The following is a 20,662-nucleotide window of genomic DNA, read 5'->3' on the forward strand; positions in this document are numbered from 1 at the left end:
GGGCGGGGGGGGGGGGGGGGGGGGGGGGGGGGAGATAGAGTTAAAGGTCAGCGCCGCTGACTCCATTGAGGGAAATAAAAAGCTCAAATGTCTTGCCATTTCAACGGAAAGGGTAAAGACGCCTGTCAGCACTCATTCAAATGTTTCAGATGATCTTATAGTGATAAGTTTATCTTAATCTGTCCGACGAGGGCTGCATTCGCTAGAAACATATTGGGCTACTCTTAATCAGTGAACTGTTTTGTGTTTGCACATTATGTGCGACCAGAAATATCTTGAAACCGGCTACTTTTAATGTAAAACTTTCACTCTTATTTTCTTTCTTTTCTTAATGAATCTGGGGATCCACTGTAAGTGAATTGATCTGGATGTTTGTAGGCTACTGCTTTTTAAGGAGGTTATTTGCTGCTTTGAGGCGAACTAAAGGCCTGTTCGAAGTCAAATGGAAATATCAGCTTTAATATTTTTTAAACAAAAAACATGACAAAACGAAGGTCTGATTTGAAAAACCCCGGTTCTTATTAGTGTGCGCTACATCATGAAATTATAAAGCAGAAAATTACCTAAAATAATTAGGAAAAATAACTAGACCACTACAACTGTATTGACCATTAGTCCTACATAATTTTGCCAATCAACTCTCTTCATAAAAGGACAACATGTGTAGTTAAACTTCAGTAGTGGTCAGATGCAGACAAACAGGCCTATCATCAAGGGCATTTGAGCCATTACGCAAAGTTTTGACGACCTTTGACAGCAGCCGCATCTCCAAGAAGCAGCATTTCACGTGCCATTGCAAAGCCATGCATGGTTCAGTACGCACATGCGTTCAAAAACCATAAACTCTGAGGTCGATAACATCCTGCCACAATAAGCCACCACTGAAATATTGTTATATAGGCCAACTGTACATGAGAAACGTACATAATGAGCAACGGAAATGTCGCAGTCTTACAGATGCTGTCAAAGGTTATCTGAACTTAGCATAATAGCGTAAAGGCTGTTAACGCAGGTTGCCTTGGTTTTTGCTGCATTCCCAAAATGGATTAAAGGCACAAGTAGGCTACTTCAACGCGCACACACACGCCCTTAAATTGACAGGCTCCACGCTGTCGTTCCCTGCCAGTTAATAGCTGAATGTGAGCCTTCCTTTGTCAGAGTGGACCGGGGGTAGGGGGGGTTCGACCCCGATGATGTCTGCTGTCATGGCGGATGCTTATTTTGATTTGCACTATAATTGACCCAAATAAAGAGTGCTGTACCACGGACAGAGGTTTTCTCCTGGCTGCATGGCTTCGAGGGGACGGGCCTGCACGTGAACACACACACACCCACAGACAGAGAGAGTAGCAGCAGCGGCTGACGCAGAGAGACAGTAATTCTCCTTTCCTTGGAAAACCCCATTTGCTATTGTGCTCGTCCAATCGCTGGGTGCCATCGGTTCGTTAAGCGCTTCACTGTACTACTGCTTCCGTCTCACTGTCTCCCTCTCCTCCCGTTGGCACAGAGGAGATTCCCGTCCTGTCTCTGCCATGATTCCTTATCCGATCATAGCGCAAACCCATCTATGCTTAAAATGACTACTTGGATCAGCTCGGTTTTTGCGTAAAAAGCACCGTCAAATCGGGAAAACATGCAGGAGAAGCTAACGGACAACCAGATTCCCACTTCATCAAGGGCGTCGTCGTTTTTTATCGAGAACTTACTGGGCAAAGGGCGGAATGGGCAGGAGTCGATGTCGGCCAACAAACGTGGGGAAGCTGGTGTTGAGACGGTCTCCACCGGCCGAGTCCTCAACTCACAACAAGCTGACACGAGCGCTCCAGCGCCCGATGGCTCCAGCTCCACAGCTCGGTCCCCGTACAGAGACTTGCAGTGGTACCGTGAGGGGACTGCCTTAAACTTTAGAGCTATGGAAATACCACAGAGTGAGTACAGAACAGCTTTTATGCGTCCTCCAAATAGATGATTATTTAGCCTACCTGAGGCGCAAAACGATGTCATGCAATAAATGAGTACTATCGGTGGGCATTTTGTGCACATAAGGCATAGTTTGTTACAGTTATTGCTGCAACGTTAGCAGGGTGTAATAGACCGGCAGTTTACCACACTATTGGCTTATATTAATTCATACAAAAATAACTCCTAACTGAATTTCACGGAGTATCAGAATGACATCATGACTTAAAGTTAAAAAAGAACAGCAGGTGCTTATTGCTTTGACGCCGTCAGGTCGTTTATATATAAGTGTAAATGTATTAGGTTTGCTTTATTAGAAGCATATGGAGTTAAAGCCAGCCTGGAAAGTCGCATGTTTCTTCTTGCTCCATTAAATAAAACTAACAAAGTCAGGGCGAGTCGAGTGTGGAGCCTATACTGTTGCAGCCGTGGCTCTTTTACCGTTTACCCACTAGATAATCAAGTTTTACAAACTCATTTAAAAGCTGCCGTACACTTGGTTTGTAATGACTGTTAACATTCAGCAAATCTTTTATAGAACTCGGAGATGGCATCAATCTGTAAACGACGTGTAAGACACACTGTTTTTCATGTCTGACCACCATAAGCGCATTTCATCCGCTACTGTACAGAACCAGGATATTTCATGGTTGCTTGCCATCAAGAGATCCGTATCCCAATCAAAAAATTACGCACATGGATTACGCACAAATGCCCAGTACCCAAAACAGAAGCGCAGTAACCCTGAACGTCAACATGACGCTTTTACGCACATCAATTTGAGCCACTGGCACGCATCCTCACATCAAAACAAAGTGCCCCTCCATTTGGTGTGTGTACAGTCAAATACTTCAATTGTAAAATTCCAACATCACAATCCTTGTGTTCACAAGTGAAGCTCCTGGTCGACGACAATGCCTACACAATAAATCCTATTAACTTGTTGGATGTTTTGATTAGACCGTGCAAAGACCTTGATTGCCTTGGGGAGACTCGTATATTTATTGTACTCTTATCTGTATTACAATCGCCTGACACAATTTCCTCACGTGGATCATGTGTTATGCAATCCAATCAAAACGCCTCAGCTTTGCCCATGCGCACCCTGTGATAACGCAAAACATAGGCCTAAGACTATTTTAAATAGCATTTAAATCAAAGTTCATTTAAATAATCGTAATATTTCGTGAAACATAACGTTTTATCTCTTCCAACTTGTTTTCGTCATTTTCCTTTGATACAATTTATTAATTATATTAATGTATTTATTACTTTTATTCCATTTTTCTCGGTCTGCTTAAAAAGTCAGTCATGCTCTTGTTCTCCTTTCAGGTCCAAGAGAAAATCTAAGTTCAGACGACCACTGCTGCTCCATGTCGACCAGTGACAGATGCTCCCCCGCCGTTTCGGAGCCGATAACGGAGGGCAGCGACGAAACCGACAGGAAAACAGGCGACAGCAACCTGACAGACGACAACGAGGACGCGCAGAACGGGTTTGATGCACCGTCAGGGCAGGACGCATCCTCGGACCTGAGCTCCAACCGGAAGAAAAAGACTCGGACCGTGTTCAGCCGCAGTCAGGTGTTTCAGCTGGAGTCCACCTTCGACGTGAAACGGTACCTGAGCAGCTCGGAGAGAGCGGGGCTGGCAGCGTCTCTCCACCTGACAGAGACTCAGGTCAAAATCTGGTTCCAGAACCGGAGGAATAAATGGAAGAGACAGCTGGCGGCGGACCTTGAGGCTGCACACATCCCACACTCGACCCAGCGCATTGTCAGGGTCCCCATTCTGTATCACGAAGGACCCGCCTCTACTGCGGCGCTGGGTTTCAACCTGAACGGACATCCAGTTTCTTCACCTGTCGCGGGCTTCTCCAACTACCCTCTGTCTTCGTTCGCTCACTCCATGAGCCTTTTAAGGTCGCAGATGACGGGCTTGGTGTAAAGACTGCTGAATACTGATATATATAAATAAAAACCCTGTTAATCGTGCAATAACCCACAAAGCCGCAGAAAATTGTTGACTGCATCCAAAGAGCCGCAGAGGCCGTGATAATAACATAGTAATGAATCATCTTTATATGTCTGTTCATATGCCTCTACATGAGCCTGTGCTCCTGTCACAGAATAGACTATGACAGCCACGCATGGCAAGGCCGGAGCTGTTCATGTACTGTACTGTAGGCCTATGTTTGAATACACACATATTTTTGCAAACTTTTATATTTAAAGCCACACATCTTTCCAACTTTGTCACTTTTTTCACATGATAGATAAATAAATAAAAATCAAGCACAAAATGTTTTTTTTTTTTTTGGCTTTTCTGTTGTTTATAAATAGCCCACTCACTGAAGACAAATGAGCTTTCCTGTCTGTCAATCATAAACGTGCAGGGAAACACAGAGAAGTGTTTACAGGGAATGAAGTGAGGCCACATGTGCTGTGACACAACGACAGAACAAAGCTTTGAGCAGGAATTTGCGTCTTTTCGGGAATGACAAAGTTAACATTTTACACACATGTTGAAGTTTCTGCTACAAGTAGAACTCTGTTATGACTATTCATGCTCTTCTCTCCGACGTCCACAACAGCTGAGCAACTATATAGTTGATAAAATAATCTATGTAAGAACATAAGATATTTTAGACAAAAATTATGTTATTATTTTTAAAAAAAATCACTATACAGAAATTCACTGGACAGGCAAATAGGCCCATTTCAGTCTTATTTAATCAATTACCTTTTTTAACAAATACTTAGCAGACAGCAAGTTGTGTCCTCAATTTTAGAGGAAGTTAAGAATCTAACTAAGTCAAAAGGCCACATGTAAGAATGAGCTGTTCATGAGTCCTCTGAATGCATGCATAACATTTTTTGTCATGCAAAATTCAGAGTTTCTAACTTGTTGTGGATTTTAAAGAGGATATATTACATTTACTCATTTGGCAGACGCTTTTATCCAAAGCGATTTAAATTTGAGGAACAACATACAAGCATCAACAAAGCATCAATACAGCACATTAAAACACAGGAAAAGGTTAACACATAAGAAGTGGCTAAAAATAAAATTGTTTTAATAAGATCACGAGGTAAGACTGATCAGACTTACCTCATGATCTTATTAAAACAACACATTGCTTTAACTGAGAAAAAAAACGCAGCATATGACTTACTAGGTATGGACTATGTATATACAGTAAACAATCCCATAAAAGAATCGATCGTTTTATGAATGCCACATGGTAGAAATGTGAAAAAAGCAGCTATTTTTGTTGGTCTGTTTATACTATTCTATTTTTACACCCTATACTGAAAACCCAGCAACACCTATAACTAAAAATACTACTCCAAATGAAAATCAGAATGTGCTTTTGAGAAGTACTGTGCAACAATTACACAGATGTGCACACAATGAAATTTCACTAGGCAAATAATTCCAAACAATCCGATTTACTTTCAGGCTGCACATCAGTTGACAAACGTTTTTTCTCCAAGTTTGGGACACATTCAATTGTTGACGGTCTCGTCGCGCAAAAACAGTATGGTGTTAAATAACAATTAAACTATTCTTGCAGAATAGAGGAGATAAATAGGGGAGTGGGGGTGAGTGGAGGAGAGAGAGGGCACCACAACAGTCTCTTGCCCTCCCTACTCCTCCCGTCCCCACTCTGTCATTGGCCCGTTCTGCGCGCTCCTCTGGACCAATCAGCGACGACAACGCGCGCTCCATTCGGTGTGTGCAGAAACGGTGCAGGCAGAGCATCGCCAGCCCAGCAGTCTGCTCAGTGGCTGCTGCTATGGTGCGCGGAGCATCGAGACGTTAGTGGTCAGATTGCCTTCCCGGGTTAGACTGAGTAGAGTCGCGGAAGTAAACAAAAAAGGACTCAAGCATTGGAGAATATGAACAAAGTGGACGCGCCATGTCGACCCGCCGCCTCTCTGAAATTCACTATTGACAACATCCTCAATCTGAAAACAAGCGGGAGGAACTGTGACAGCTGTCTCCCCATCGGACTGCAGAATGACTCGGCCACCGCGATGCGTAAAGACGGTTTCGAGAGCCCCCACGAGGAGCACATAGCCCAGCAGAAGCAGGGCCCGGAGAGCAAGCTTAACGAAAGTGGTAAGAGGGTTTTGGTATATTTTGTAGCTGTAGGCTGTATAGATAGATATTATGTCATCTCTATTCACAAATACGCACGGTTTGTCAGAAGATCTTACAGTTTCAGGTCAGTTGAGACTGAACCACATCGGGTTAAACGACGTGTCATTTTGTTCGCAGAGTTGATCACATACTGTAACGGAGCAACGGAATCGGTCATCATCAGCCGCGGAGACCTGAAGAAGGCAACAGAGGTGCGCTTCGAGAGTGGGGACAGCAGCTGCGACGACAGCAGCTCCACCACCACGGCCACGGACCTCCACAAAGGAGGCAGCCCTGCCAAGAAGAGCAAAATGATAACGAAAAAGAAAACGCGCACAATTTTTTCCAAGAGACAGATTTTCCAGTTGGAGTCTACCTTCGACATGAAACGCTATCTGAGCAGCGCAGAGCGTGCCTGCCTCGCCAGTTCCCTCCAGCTCACGGAGACCCAGGTAAAAATATGGTTTCAGAATCGCAGGAATAAATTGAAACGGCAAATTTCGACCGAAATCGACGGACCTGTTACCGATTTCCCCGAGACTGGAAAGCCCGTGGTGATGGGGCAACTCCCGGCCTTGTACAAAGAGAGCAATCTGCTGGGGAGATGCCTTCTGCCCATGCCCCTGCCCGTTGTATACCCAGGGAGTAGCACGCCATACCTCTGCTTCTCAAACGCCAGCAAGTACTTCAGCCTGTATGACGGAGACGTATGATGGTTTCATTTAATTCCCCACCCAGTGAAAGAGACACTTTTTGGTGGTCTGATGCTAACTTTAAAGCATTTATGGCGTTGAGATGGTGGGCCGGTCCTGCGGCCTTACTGTTTATGAAGACTGCAAGTACAATGACAGAGGTGTAGTTACATATCACTTAAAAATAAGCTGATTCGGTATTTATTTTTCAGTAATATGGGTTTTGTATCCGACACTAGACGTGCTAGAGTTACACAGTTTTTAGGAAATAGCAGGCGTGGCTAATGATAGCCTGAGGGAGGCCTAAAACAGTATACATCCCAACATTTCATCGTTTACATGACATTATTATTATTATTACTGTTATTATTATTATTATTATGATCATCTTCAACAACAGCATTTCCAGCAGCCTAAGCCACCAAAGAAATTACTATAGCTTAGCTATTTGCATGCATTTCCTGTATCATAATGAGTTTTGAATTACTGAAATTATCTATGTATTTAAATGAATGTAATTAACATTTTATTCTATGTTTCAGGCATGTCTATTTTTCTGAGTATCCTACTATTCTTACTTTATTCCACATTTGCCTATAGGCTCATTACACCATTTACTGAAACTGTAATTAAAACATGTTCATTCATGAAATATTTTTACACAATTGATTCAGTATTTTGAATTCAAGTTTTTGTGTTTCAGACAGGTTCATTACTACATGAAATTGCAGATAATGAGGATACAATGTACAATGTTCAGTCAGTGTATTAATACAGTCAGTAGTTTTCACAGGCCTACCTTTGTAATTTCAGCATAAAGTGTCACATGGATTTTATAAAGAACATGATAAAATGTATTGAAATCCCTGAACTGCTATCATATCAAAAGATGTAAAATCTTAAATCAAAGCAAAAATGTAAACATTTGCTGTCAGTGAAGGCCCTTTGATGGAAATCTTGCTAATCCAATAGACTTGCTTGTAGACACACACTCCTATTTTCTTTTCTGCATATACTCCGGACTCAACATGTTTTAATCACAGCATGTACTGTATTTTAAGTTGGGAGCAGAGCAGTTTTTATAAATGGTATAAAGTATGGATATATTCGGCATTGCTTATAAAATGCATTACTAACAGCTTGATATTAAATATTTAATATAATATATATTTTAGAAGAAGGAACAAGACCATATAAAAGGTACTGATGGCAGTAACTTTGGGGGGGGGAAAATAACAAAATGGTGATTGGTCAGTATCAATGTCAAAATATTAACCTGCAACTGGTCATATAACTGCCATGTATGGAATATAAACTACACATTATAGTATACCAGATTGGCTGATTGAATATGATTTGAGACTGATGCTCCTCCCAAAAAAAAACTAAAAATATTTGGTAAAATACTGATCCAATACCATACATGTATGTCAATACGCCGGACACATTTCTTGCATGCAGGAAGTAACTGACAGACAGGAGATAAGACGTATCCCCATCTCAGTGTGAAAGGTTATGGATATACCCAGAATATTCATACAAACTACACAACATGGAGAGAAATATGAGACTCGTTTTGTTCCCTGTTAAGAGAAAAATAGTGATCCGCTCAGGAAGTGTAAAAGCAGACAGGAGGTGAGGCTTCTCCCTTCCAAAGGTTCTGTGCGAGACAGCGTCTAGGTCCTCCAGCTCGCTTCCTGAACAGGGGCCACTCTGCCATCGTACCACAGCCACAGACCAATATAACAGCAGCCTCAGCATAATTTAAAGTGTACACAATGGAGTGCTCCCACATGTGAAGCCAAAGAGAACAGTCTAGGAATAAAAGCGTAAAAGTCAGAAACCAACAATGACAGCTGGATATAACCAGGAGGAATCAGTCTGTTTCAACTGTGATAATACTGAAAGTCAAAGCAAAGTGTCAGTTTTGAAATCAAGATATATTTCTGTAACTGGTGATATAATTTAGGATATCCAGGATTTATCTATGCATTATAGTAAACCAAATAGGCAGCATGTCTAATTTTGCTTCTCTTTGAACATTTCAGCACCAAATATTAAATTTTTCAGTGCATTTTTAACTAAACTCCTTAAAGTGCTTGTGATTGTTTAAGGAGACTCACAATTCTGACCTTTAAAATATCTCAAATGATTGTGACAGTCTGAAAAGCTTCAGTGTAAAGTTGCGATGTTTGGAACCTCATGACTTTCCAAATATAAAATAATAATTTGATATTTTATTGATCCCTGCAGGGTATTGGTTTTCCCCTCACCCTCCTCGTGCCAAATTTTAATGTCTTTGACTTGAACAACAGGATTTGTTAGTAGCGCAGAACTAAACTGGATCCAACTTGTGGTTTGAACCAAAATCTAAAATGATCCTACATGAACTGTCAAAGGACAGACATATGAATCATGCTTTTTTTCCACTTAAGAAAATCCATTTGCTGCAATGACTGAGTTGAAAGACTGTTGACCTTATCAGTGCCGCCCTTTATCCCCCAGTGCACTTTGCCATAACACTTACCCTTCACAATTTAATTAATGTAAACCTAAATCATACAACTTTAACTCCACAGGTATTATATATTTCTGATGTAAAAAGGATTTGCCTTCATAAACTCGGACGCTATTTGATCATACCGATCCCTGCAACAAATAATAAAGAAATCTCTAAGGCATACGCATGCATCATTATGTGTGTGATTCCAAGACACTGTGTTTGTGTGTGTGTGTGCATCTTTTCACCAAAGAAGAGAGGCTTGTTATGTCCGGCAGGCTGTCTCATGTTTCAGAGCTACTAGAGTCATAATACTGCTCAGTACCCACAATCCCTGGCGGCTCAGATGTGACGGTAGACAAGATGTAAGGTGTGGCCAAATGGTATATTATTAAGGTTTTAGTTGTATTTAATGGAGACATAAATTGAAGATCATACTATCTCAGAGGCACTACAGCTGGATCTTTGGACTGCACAGAATGAAGGTAAAACTAATTTTATGATAAAGTTTTACTATTATGAATGACCTTACTATAGTTCATGTCAGACATACAGTACATGCACTAATTCACCTCAATGCTTGTTATAAGAAATGCTAATTGTTTCTACCAGAGGGCTCTTTTCATTTTGTCACCCCATCCTTCTTTCCCATTCTTACTGTGCTTGCCTCCCGCGTCTTGCCTTGTCATGGCTCATCACTGTAGTCTGTGCACTGAAGCCCGGCTGTGAGCGATTATAAAGCACTGAGAAGGAAAGTGTGTAACAAAGAGAGGGGGAGAGAGGGAGGAGGGTTCGGGCAGAACCAGTTGATGAGTGTGTGTTTGTGTTGGAAAAACTACGATCACGTTTGTATTACTGCATGGGTCTGCGCCTCTCTATAGCCGGGGTCTGGCTGGTCAGCTGGTTCTGTTCCTGTTGGTTGAAGAGGGACTGTGTGTGTGCGCGCGCGCGCACCATACGCCTGTGTAAAACTTTCTGACAGCTCATTTCTGCATGACTAGCTGGTACCGCTCTCTCAATTCACTTGTTACTTCAACCTGTGTTGACCTCTCCCAGTCATCTGACAAAGGTCAAAGCCCAAGTCAATGGGAAAGTTGGTCCCCGAACATGTTTCTACGACTTGAAAACACAGGAAAGACCGTCACCAAAAAACTTCAAATGGAGGATTTCAGATCGCTTCATTTTAGGCTCCATAGCCCATTGGAATATGTATCTGTCAGACATATTTGTCTATACGGTGAAAAAACATTTGCAATTAGTTGAGGAAAGATTCATATAAACCAGAGCTCTCATTTAAAAAAAATGCATCAACAATGTCGGCCATTCTGATAAAACAAGACACATTCAAAAACATAATGTGTAAGAATATTTCTCTCCAGCATCAGCCCAGTCATGGATTCCCCCGGGGTGTCCAGATGCACTGGAACGCAACCTGAGACCAAAACTACATGACACAGCACATTGTAAAGTAAACAACAAGGCTATTAGTTAGAGGGGGAACCTGAGACAGGAGGTGTGTGTATGTGTGACACTTAAAGACTGTCTGATGGCCTTTTGATGTACTAATTTAGTCACCCCTTTCCCCCGCAAATTGCTGGAGGAAAGGGAGAAAGTAAAAATAAATAAATTTAAATGAACAAATTTATAGATTTAGACCATGCAACATGAACAAGACCAAAGTCTGTGTGTGCGTGTGTCATTGTACAACCATTCTTACGTCACATTAACAGAAACATTGACGCATTTAAAATGAGTACATTTCATGTAAAAGTATATTTTGAAGGTCTGAGGAGAAGGTGGCCATGTGGCCGTTGGAATGACAGTAACAGAAGAGGCCATACTTTACTTATATCCTTAGAGAAACATAAACAAAACTAAGTTTACAGTCTTGCTATGAACTCTGTGTAGTTTGCATGCTAACATGCTTACAATTATCATGCTAGCATGCTGATGTTTACCATTTTAGTTTAGAAAGTCAGCTGGTAACATCTGCTTATTACCAGTAAACACTATGCACAGCATTGATGGGAATTTCATTAGTTTTTCTGGTAGTTCGTCACAACCCAAATTATTGGACAAACTGAAAGTCTTACCTGATGATGGCGTTAGATGAATATTAAGAGGCTCACCAAAGTCATTACAATTCATCCTGAGGGGGACATTAATGTATATCAAATTTGTTGGCAATGCAGTCCAATTGTCAAAATTAGAAAGTAGAGACGTCCGACTGCAATTCTGCCTATTTTCTTTCTTTCAAAAAACTACAAATGACAGGATACACAGCTTTGTGTCTTCGCATTGAAGAACTTCCGACCGACAACCAACATCATGTTTTAGCATCTCTGTGCGTGGCTGTGACAATAGTCGTTTTGGTCTGTGCCACTGTGCACATGATGTGTACCATTGTGCAGCACATTGTGAATGTAAATTTGACCCGGAATCAGATAAGTGAGACTGATTGGCCAGCTAATTCCGGTCATCGGATGGTTGATCGGTGAATCTCTATTACAAATGGTGATGCTAGCAGAAAAGTCAGAGGTCAAACTCAGTTATTATGATTCATCTGGTAACAATGAATATCTGTACAATATTTCAACACCTTACAGGAGACATGCTATGTGCCAGCCTGCTTCAAAGCCTCCACCATCTTCCCTGTCCCCAAAAAAACAAGAACAACAGGACTAAATGACTACAGACCCATCGCCCTGACCTCTGTGTTTATGAAGGCTTTTGAGCACATTGTGTTGTTCCACCTGAAGTCCACTACAGACCCACTCTTGGACCTCCTGCAGTTTGTCTACAGAGCCAACAGATCTGTAGACAACGCAGTAAACATGGCCTTTCACTTCATCCTTCAGCACCTGGACTCCCCAGAAACCTAAGCCAGGATCCTGTATGTGGATTTCAGCTCTGCTTTCAACACCATCATCCCGGCTCTGCTGCAGAACAAGCTCTCCCAGCTGAGCATGCCTGACTCTGCCTGCAGATGAATCACAGACTTCCTGTCTTACAGGAAGCAACACGTGAAGCTGGGAAAACGTGTTTCTGACTCCAGGACTATCAGCACCGGCTCAAGTCAAGGCTGCGTCCTTTCCCCTCTGCTCTTCTCCCTGTACACCAACAGCTGCACCTCAAGCCACCAGACCATCAAGCTGCTCAAGTTTGCAGATGACACCACCCTCATTGTACTCATCTCTGGTGGGGATGAGCCTGCCTACAGGCGGGAAATTGACCATCTGGGGTCCTGGTGCAGCCAGAACAATCTTGAGCTCAGCGCTCTGACGACAATGGAGATTGTTGTGAATTTTAGAAAGAGCCCAGCCCCACCCTCCCTATCATCCTGTGTTTTCCCATTCCGCTTCCTGGGCACCACCGTCTCCCAGGATCTCAAGTGGATCTCACCTCCCTCACCAAAAAAGGCCAGCAGAGGATGTACTTCCTGCAGCAGCTGAAAAAGTTCATCCTCACCTTCTCCATCACCACCTGGTACACAGCTGCCACTACCAGGGACAATGGCAGGCCGCAGCATATCATTCTCTCCGCTGAGAAGGTGATTCGGTGCAACCTTCCATCCCTCCAGGACCTGTACACCTCCAGTACTCTGAGGCGAGCAGGAAAGATTGTGGCCGACCCCTCCCACCCTAAACACAATCTGTTTCAGACACTCTCCTCTGGTAGGAGGCTGCGGTCCATCAGGACCAAAACCTCTTGGCACAATAACACTTTCTTTCCATCTGCAGCGGACCTCCTCAACAAGGCCCGGGTCCCCCACTGTCACTGATTCTCATGCCCCCCACCACCACACCTGACCCTACACGTTTACAACTACACTCAACTTTAAATTATGTACATTGCACTAATTCTTTAGTTTGGACCAAAGTGGTGACTGACCAACAGACCACAGATCACATCACAGATGTGTGTATTTAGATGTTTGAGATGCAGTGTTTGATTAATTCAAATCAGTGCAGAGATGTCTAATAAACAACTTCAGAACACCATTATCACATCATACTCAAACTGCACATACAGTATCTCACAAAGGTGAGTACACCCCTCAGATTGTTGGAAATATTTGATTATATCTTTTCATGTGACAACACCGAAGAAATGGCACTTTCCTACAATGTAGGACTGTACAGCTTGTATAACAGTGTAAATTTGCTGTCCCCTCAAAATAACACATCACACAACCATTATGTGGTTGTGTGATGTGTGTGGTTGTGTGACCACCTAACCCTTTATTACATAGTAAATATTTGGTGTGGCCACCATTATTTTCCGGCACTGTCTTAACCCTCTTGGGCATGAAGTTTACCAGAACTTCACAGGTTGCCACTGGAGTCCTCTTCCACTCCTCCATGAGGAAATCTCGGTGCTGGTAGATGTTAGAGAACTTGCATTTCTCCAGCTTCCGTTTGAGGATGACCCACAGATGCTCAATAGAGTTTAGGTCTGGAGACATGTTTGGCCAGTCCATCACCTTTACCCTCAGCTTCTTTAGCAAGGCAGTGGTCGTCTTGGAAGTGTGTTTGGGGTCGTTGTCACATTGGAATACTGCCCTTTGGCCCCGTCTCCGAAGGGAGGGGATCATGCTCTGCTTCAGTATGTCACATGACATGTTGGCATTCATCAATCAATCAAACTTTATTTCTAAAGCACATTTAAAACAACTAGGTTGACCAAAGTGCTGTACATTGACATGAAACAATAAATAGACAAAATACAACATACAGTTCTCATGCCAGATTAAAAGCCAAGGAATAAAAATGTGTTTTAAGTCGCGATTTAAAAACCGGAAGGATTGGGGCCAGTCTGACATGAAAAGGCAATTCATTCTACAGTCTCGGGGCTGCGACTGAGAAAGCTTGATCCCCCCTGCTCGAGCCGTGTTTTAGGGACAACGAGAAGAGACTGGTTCGCAGACCTTAATGACCTTGAAGGAACATGTGGCTTCAACAGATCAGTGATATAGGCTTGAGCTAGTCCATGAAGGGCTTTAAAAACAAACAATAGAATCTTAAAATCAATCCTAAAATTAACCGGGAGCCAGTGAAGAGAGGCAAGGTTACGAGTTCCAGAATTTTGAACCAGTTGTAGTCGAGAGAGGGAGGCCTGGTTAACACCTACATACAGAGCATTGCAATAGTCAAGGTGTGTTGTGATAAATGCATGTATAACCCTCTCAAAGTCAAGATTTATTCATGGGTCCCTCAATGAACTGTAGCTCCCCAGTGCCGGTGGCACTCATGCAGCCCCAGACCATGACACTCCCACAACCATGCTTGACTGTAGGCAAGCCACACTTGTCTTTGTACTCCTCACCTGGTTGCTGCCACACATGGTTGACACTATCTGAAACCAAATAAGTGGTCTCACCGGTCTGACCACAGGACATGGTTCCAGTAATCCATGTCATTAGTCTACTTGTCTTCAGCAAACTGTTTCTGTGCATTATCTTTAGAAGAAGCTTCCTTCTGGGACGACAGCCATGCAGACCAATTTGATGCAGTTTGCGGTGTATGGTCTGAGCACTGACAGGCTGACTCCCCACCCCTTCAACCTCTGCAGCAATGCTGGCAGCACTCATACATCTATTTCCCAAAGACCACCTCTGGATATGACGCTGAGCATGTGCACTCAACTTCTTCTGTTCTGACTGGAACCTGTCCTGTTGAACCACTGTATGGTCTTGGCCACCGTGCAGCAGCTCAGTTTCAGGTTCTTGGCAATCTTCTTATAGCCTAGGCCATCTTTATGTGGAGCAACCATTCTTTTTTCAGATCCTCAGAGAGTTCTTTTCCATGAGGTGCCATGTTGAACTTCCAGTGACCATTGTGAGGGAGTGTGAGAGCGATAACACCAAATTTAACCCCCCCATTCACACCTGAAACCTTGTAACACTAATGAGTCACATGACACCGGGGATGGAAAATGCCTAAGTGGGCCCAATTTGGACATTTTCACTTTAGTGGTGAACTCACTTTTGTTGCCAGCGGTTTAGAAATTAATGTTTGTGTGATGTGTTAGTTCGAGGGGACAGCAAATTTACAAGCTGTACACTCACTACTTTACATTGTAACAAAGTGTCATTTCTTCAGTGTTGTCACAAAAGATATAATGAAATATTTACAATAATGTGTAGGGTGGATTCACTTACAGTATGTGAGATACTGTATCGCCATATCAACAATGTAATCTAAAAAATAACTTTTGTTTTGGTGTAAATTCAGTTTTATCTCTAGTGCACTAACCACCTATCTAAGTTATGATCATCTAAAACAACCTATATTTGTGTATCTTACTTCATAATAACACATTTTGGATATACAAGCTTTTCATGTAGAGCTACATTAATGTGAAAATTTTTTTAAAGAAGTTTTACTAACAATAAAAGTATTTTCATTTTGGTTTAGGCAAAACAAAGCCCAACAATAATAATAATAAAATGTAGCTGCATCAAATCTATGTAAACTAATATAATTCATATAATTATTTTTTCCTAATATCTTTGTCAGATGCACACACACACACACACACACACACACACACACACACACACACACACACACACACACACACACACACACACAGTGAATCAATTAAAGAGCATCGTCTCACGCCCTCCCTCACGTCCTGTCCCCTCAGACACCCATGTCAGGATAATGTGCCATTAATCTACCACTGAAAACACATTATTGGCCAATCAATAGATAAGATGGAGGGATAAAGCAGAGGAAAGAAGAGAAGGAAGGAGGAGAAGGACAGGAGGCAGTGGAGGGATGCTCTAAGTCTGGGGGGAGGCGTTTGAACAAGGGGGGGAGCACACTTATCCATAACACCAGAGAATGAGCTCCAGTATTTGCAGACATGGAATACTCAATGTGGTTTCATGCTGACAGTCAATAAACGTCCATTAACAACAGATACAAATGTAAGAGTGTCCTAACTTTTTCTACCCCCATCCCCCCCACCCCCCATCGCCCAATACCTTAAACCAGCACCATCTTCCTCTGTCCTCCACAAACCTACATGATTTACAGTTTGCTTGCATTTAATTTAAATGCTTTAATCCTTGTTTTATCACTGTGGTTGAATTAAAGGTTCTGATGTTACTATGATTTTCCATGTTGTTGGTCCTGAGACACTTAACTGCCGCTTAGCAACATCACATCCCATTCACAGTGAATTATGAGATTTTGTTGGGTCAACAGCAATGAATGAATGCAATGTCATTGGTGACATAACAGTATGAGACATATGCACACTAACATTTGTTGTATATTCAACAGCCCTCGTGTCTTTCCAGTCCTTTCAACATGCACACACACTATTGGACAGATTGTTTCTGTGACATTGAACACACTTAAGTCCTCACACAGAGACACACAGGGATGGCCACATACACCTTCAACCAGAAAGGCTCACCCAACCTTCCTATGCACACCTTGACAGCTGTGTACCACGGGATGCGGTCATCCAGATCTAAGCAGAGTAGAACATGTACTGTGTGTGTAGCAGAGCTGACCTGCATGTATAAATCGTGAGATGACAAACACTAACACCCAGGAGACTAGACAGACACTGGCCTCCTGCCATTTACAGCTTCATTGCATGCTGCTGAAGAAATATCTGCATTGAAACCCAGTCTCCAAAACAAGTTTTGTTCCAGTACTGTTGCAAGTGATCCAATTAAGGCCTACACAATTTAATATAGTCCTGTCCATCATGATGATCTCAATCGGTAACAGCTTGGACAAAAAACTGGGGTCAGAGGGTATGTGAGGTCTGGACTGGAAAACACCGGGATATATCACTTCATTGTATCTGAGACTTATCTACTACTGCCTATGCCTCACAAGAAAGATAGGTTTCTAGTTCAGCTTTCTAGCACAGACATGATGGTTTATTTCAACTACTGACACAATGCTTCAGCTTCAACACTAACTACTATGGCATGTACATTAGCCCTATACTGTTGATACTGCACTATTTAGGAAGTAAGAATTGCAACCGTTGAACAGTAACTGTAACAGTAAATGATTTTTAAAAGTGAATAAACAAGCACTTGTTTTTAATAAGAAAGAAGACTGCGTTACTGCACTACTGTGTTCTCAGTTAGATGGACAACTCTTCCAGCAGAATGAGCCAAGACATTCAGCCAGTAGTATTGTTGTGGTACAGTGGGCTACCAACCGTGAAGCCTGGAGGATCAGTCTGACGTTCTGGCTAGTGGTGTTGCTGACCAGGCGGCTAGCTGGTGTGCAGGGTTCAAAGATAAATGAAAGAAACAACCAATGCCCCCAACATGCAAAATAAAAATGGTGGGTTATTATGGATAGATATTAGTAGTACAGATACAATGCATATATTTTTTTCAAACGCTAATAAAAAGCTAATCTCTAGGGCTTGAGATTGACAAAAACCTAATTATCGTCGTATCTAAAAATGGTATTGGCATATTACACTGAATGATAACATTTGTGTCATTCAGAGGCAGCAACACTACATGGGCTTGACTAACTGTGGAAAACTGGGATAAAATGGCTAGTATGCTGATTGACAACAACTGGTGCACTGCCAAAGCGTTGTTGGTTAAACTCACGCTCTAGATTTTCTGTTCCGCATGTGCAAGTAGAAGACATAAATAAACTATTTTGACAGTAATTGTTTGGGTCACAGGGTGTACTGAACCTGAAGTCGCATACCAAATCAAGAGTCTTGCACTGAACGGTTTGAGACAAATAAATATATCTATATACCCCCTACAAAACAGCATGTGAAAAGGTGAAAAAGAGGGTAGATAACTTTGACTGTATAAAGAAACTTAAACATCACCAGGGAAATCTTGAGCTCACACAGCTACATAAGAGGAACAGGGAGAATATATTTATAAGCAGAGAAAGTGTACCTTTAATGAGCATGAACATTTTTTTTTATTGAACATGACAGTACTTTGATAAGAAGACACTGGAAATCTTGTACAACAAGACAACTGAATTCATATTTACGCACGTTTTTTGTATTTTATGCCAGATATATTGTGTTTGCTATCACACTCGTGATAACTCTCAGTTACTTCCCCACAAAAACACACAACAAACACACCTATTAGCCCTGAAGTGAGCAGATCTCTGGAGGATTGTGCTCCCCTCTGGCCAGTTCAGGGGAGGTTCTAAGTGCTCTGTAATAGCCAGCAATCAGCACAGATGGATAGAAACCAACGTCTCGCCCTAAGGAAAGAAATATAAATAAATAAGATGAATAAATAAAAGCCCTGTGTCCTCACAACCACGTACCGCATTGGGCATGTGTTTTATAATGAATATAGATTGAGAGGTTGAAATATTTATGGTCCTGGGGTGGGGTGAGGTGGGTGGGGAGCTAATGGTGTGAAATCGCATCCCAAGTGGACGGAAATGAAAAAGGAAAATTCCTCTTGGTCCGGAAGCTTCCAAGCAGGAATTTGTGATGCCTCAACTTGGATTCTGTAGATTAGAATGATATCTATTTTTCTAGTGTCACAAAGAACATCTCAGCTGAAGTACCACTGGAGAACCATAATCTTTTTTAAGAAGAAGAAGATACTTTATTGTCACATACACATACATGTAGCAAAATTCATTCTCTGCATTTAACCCATCCCTCGAGGGAACAGTTGGCTAGCCACTGTGCAGGCACTCCAGATCTTTATCAGTGCCCGGTCAATTGCACTGACCTAAAACAGAATCTGTTCTCGCTATAAACAAAATCTGCATTTGTAAGGACTTCCTCATAATACCTGTGTGATATCATAAAGCAGCATTGCTCTGATGAGCCTTTACAAAATGTCTATTACCACTTGGTTTCCCCTGAAATGCCCTATACGCCCACATTACCTAATTTGCTTGTATGAAGGCTACACCTAACAGCCATAAATAGTTAAAGCCCTCCATTGGTCAGTGGAGAGGTGTCTGGGGACACTGACTAACTAAGAACAGCCCAGGGGCCAGATGAAGAATAACTGAGTAGACTGCTGCAGAGAGAGAACATATTGTCCCTGACAAGAACAAACATTAGACTGATAAACAAGTGGCTCGGGGTGAGCAAGCGTTTTAGAGAAGCATGAGAGAGAGAGAGAGAGAGAGAGAGAGAGAGAGAGAGCAAACTGTAAGCGGTATGAGAGAGTCAGAATAGATGAGCTGAGATGAGCGCAGACTACAAAAATAGTCGCACAAAGGCCTCAGGGGAGCTCTGAGATTCACCGTTTTGTCTTATACATCATTACCTGGGATCAGCCTCAAGATGTTTTGTGTCGGTGTGTTTGTATACATTCAGAGGTGTGTGTGTGTGTGTGTCGTCTATTATTTGTGATGTTATGTATACATGTAGGCATGAAACTAGATAACATTTATTTGCTTTAATTCAGCCTCGATGGAACTGTGAAACGCTAGAAAGCACTGAGGTAACCCTGGTTAACCCCTGGCTTACCAAGGCAACTGAAATTCAATGTTCATGACTACGTTGCACACCAATTAAGTGGACAGAATAGAGATGAACATGAGACCTAAGTCAACATCAACTACTTCTGCCCTGCAGCACTGAGATTGTCTATCAACAATAACGTGCATGTCTCATAAAAGCGTCTCCCGGCTCTTCTGGCAATGATAAAGAAACACGTCATCTGAGATCTCTCTTTTCAGAGCTGCACTACTCCCGGCACTTTCACTACTTAAGAGGCATAAAGCCCTTGTTGTCGGACAGAAAAATATTCCTGTCTTGAAGTAAATATTTTGTCCTGCGTTTGAGGGGCGGTTTCAAACTTAAGTGTTTTAAAGCGTCGTTTGGGGTTAGGGGGCTTAGATGAGTGGTGGAGAATATTTGAAAGAGGCAACTTCTGGTGGCAGGCAGAATAAAAAGTTGATAGTCTGTTGGGAGGGTTTAATAATGAAACAAGAACATGTAGACTTGCTAGAGTTAAGTACACTTAGGAGTGCACTCAGAAGTGTTGTGGAAAAGATACCAGATGACACGAGACGAGAAGGTGCCATGAAGATGGTTAACAAACCGCAGCTCTGAATCTGGGTCAGTTCTGTGCCCATCAAGGAAACAGATTTCCCTTTATGGTAATTGAAAAGATTAAAATAATCATACAATTCTCTCAGACCTGATTAACAGACCGTGTAATAAAGCACAGAGCTGTAATATTTCTACTAGAGGCAGTTAATGTGAATGTATTCCATTCATAATCAAGAATTACTGAGAGGTGGAGTCTGGATGCTGTGATGCTGCAGATTGAACAATAAATGTAAGCACATTCTACTCGAGTGTGTATAAACATAAGAATGTGTACGTGTGTGTGTGTGTGTGTGGCCTCTCTGCCATCA

General features: G+C 42.2%; 2 protein-coding genes across 2 annotated transcripts; both read left to right on the forward strand.

Moving 5' to 3' along the window:
- Window positions 1-1,525: 1,525 nt before the first annotated feature.
- On the forward strand, window positions 1,526-4,112 carry hmx1 (H6 family homeobox 1). The gene is made up of 2 exons (XM_046047977.1): window positions 1,526-1,928; window positions 3,292-4,112. Exons 1-2 carry the CDS (start codon window positions 1,634-1,636, stop codon window positions 3,903-3,905), a joined length of 909 nt encoding a protein of 302 aa, XP_045903933.1. The 5' UTR covers window positions 1,526-1,633; the 3' UTR covers window positions 3,906-4,112.
- A 1,683-nt stretch (window positions 4,113-5,795) lies between these two features.
- Window positions 5,796-7,242, forward strand: hmx4 (H6 family homeobox 4). Its single transcript, XM_046047941.1, has 2 exons — window positions 5,796-6,083; window positions 6,243-7,242. Exons 1-2 carry the CDS (start codon window positions 5,861-5,863, stop codon window positions 6,815-6,817), a joined length of 798 nt encoding a protein of 265 aa, XP_045903897.1. The 5' UTR covers window positions 5,796-5,860; the 3' UTR covers window positions 6,818-7,242.
- The last annotated feature ends 13,420 nt before the right edge of the window (window positions 7,243-20,662 follow it).

The sequence above is a fragment of the Micropterus dolomieu genome, linkage group LG04 (assembly GCF_021292245.1).
Source record: "Micropterus dolomieu isolate WLL.071019.BEF.003 ecotype Adirondacks linkage group LG04, ASM2129224v1, whole genome shotgun sequence".
In the NCBI taxonomy this organism is placed as follows: Eukaryota; Metazoa; Chordata; class Actinopteri; order Centrarchiformes; family Centrarchidae; genus Micropterus; species Micropterus dolomieu.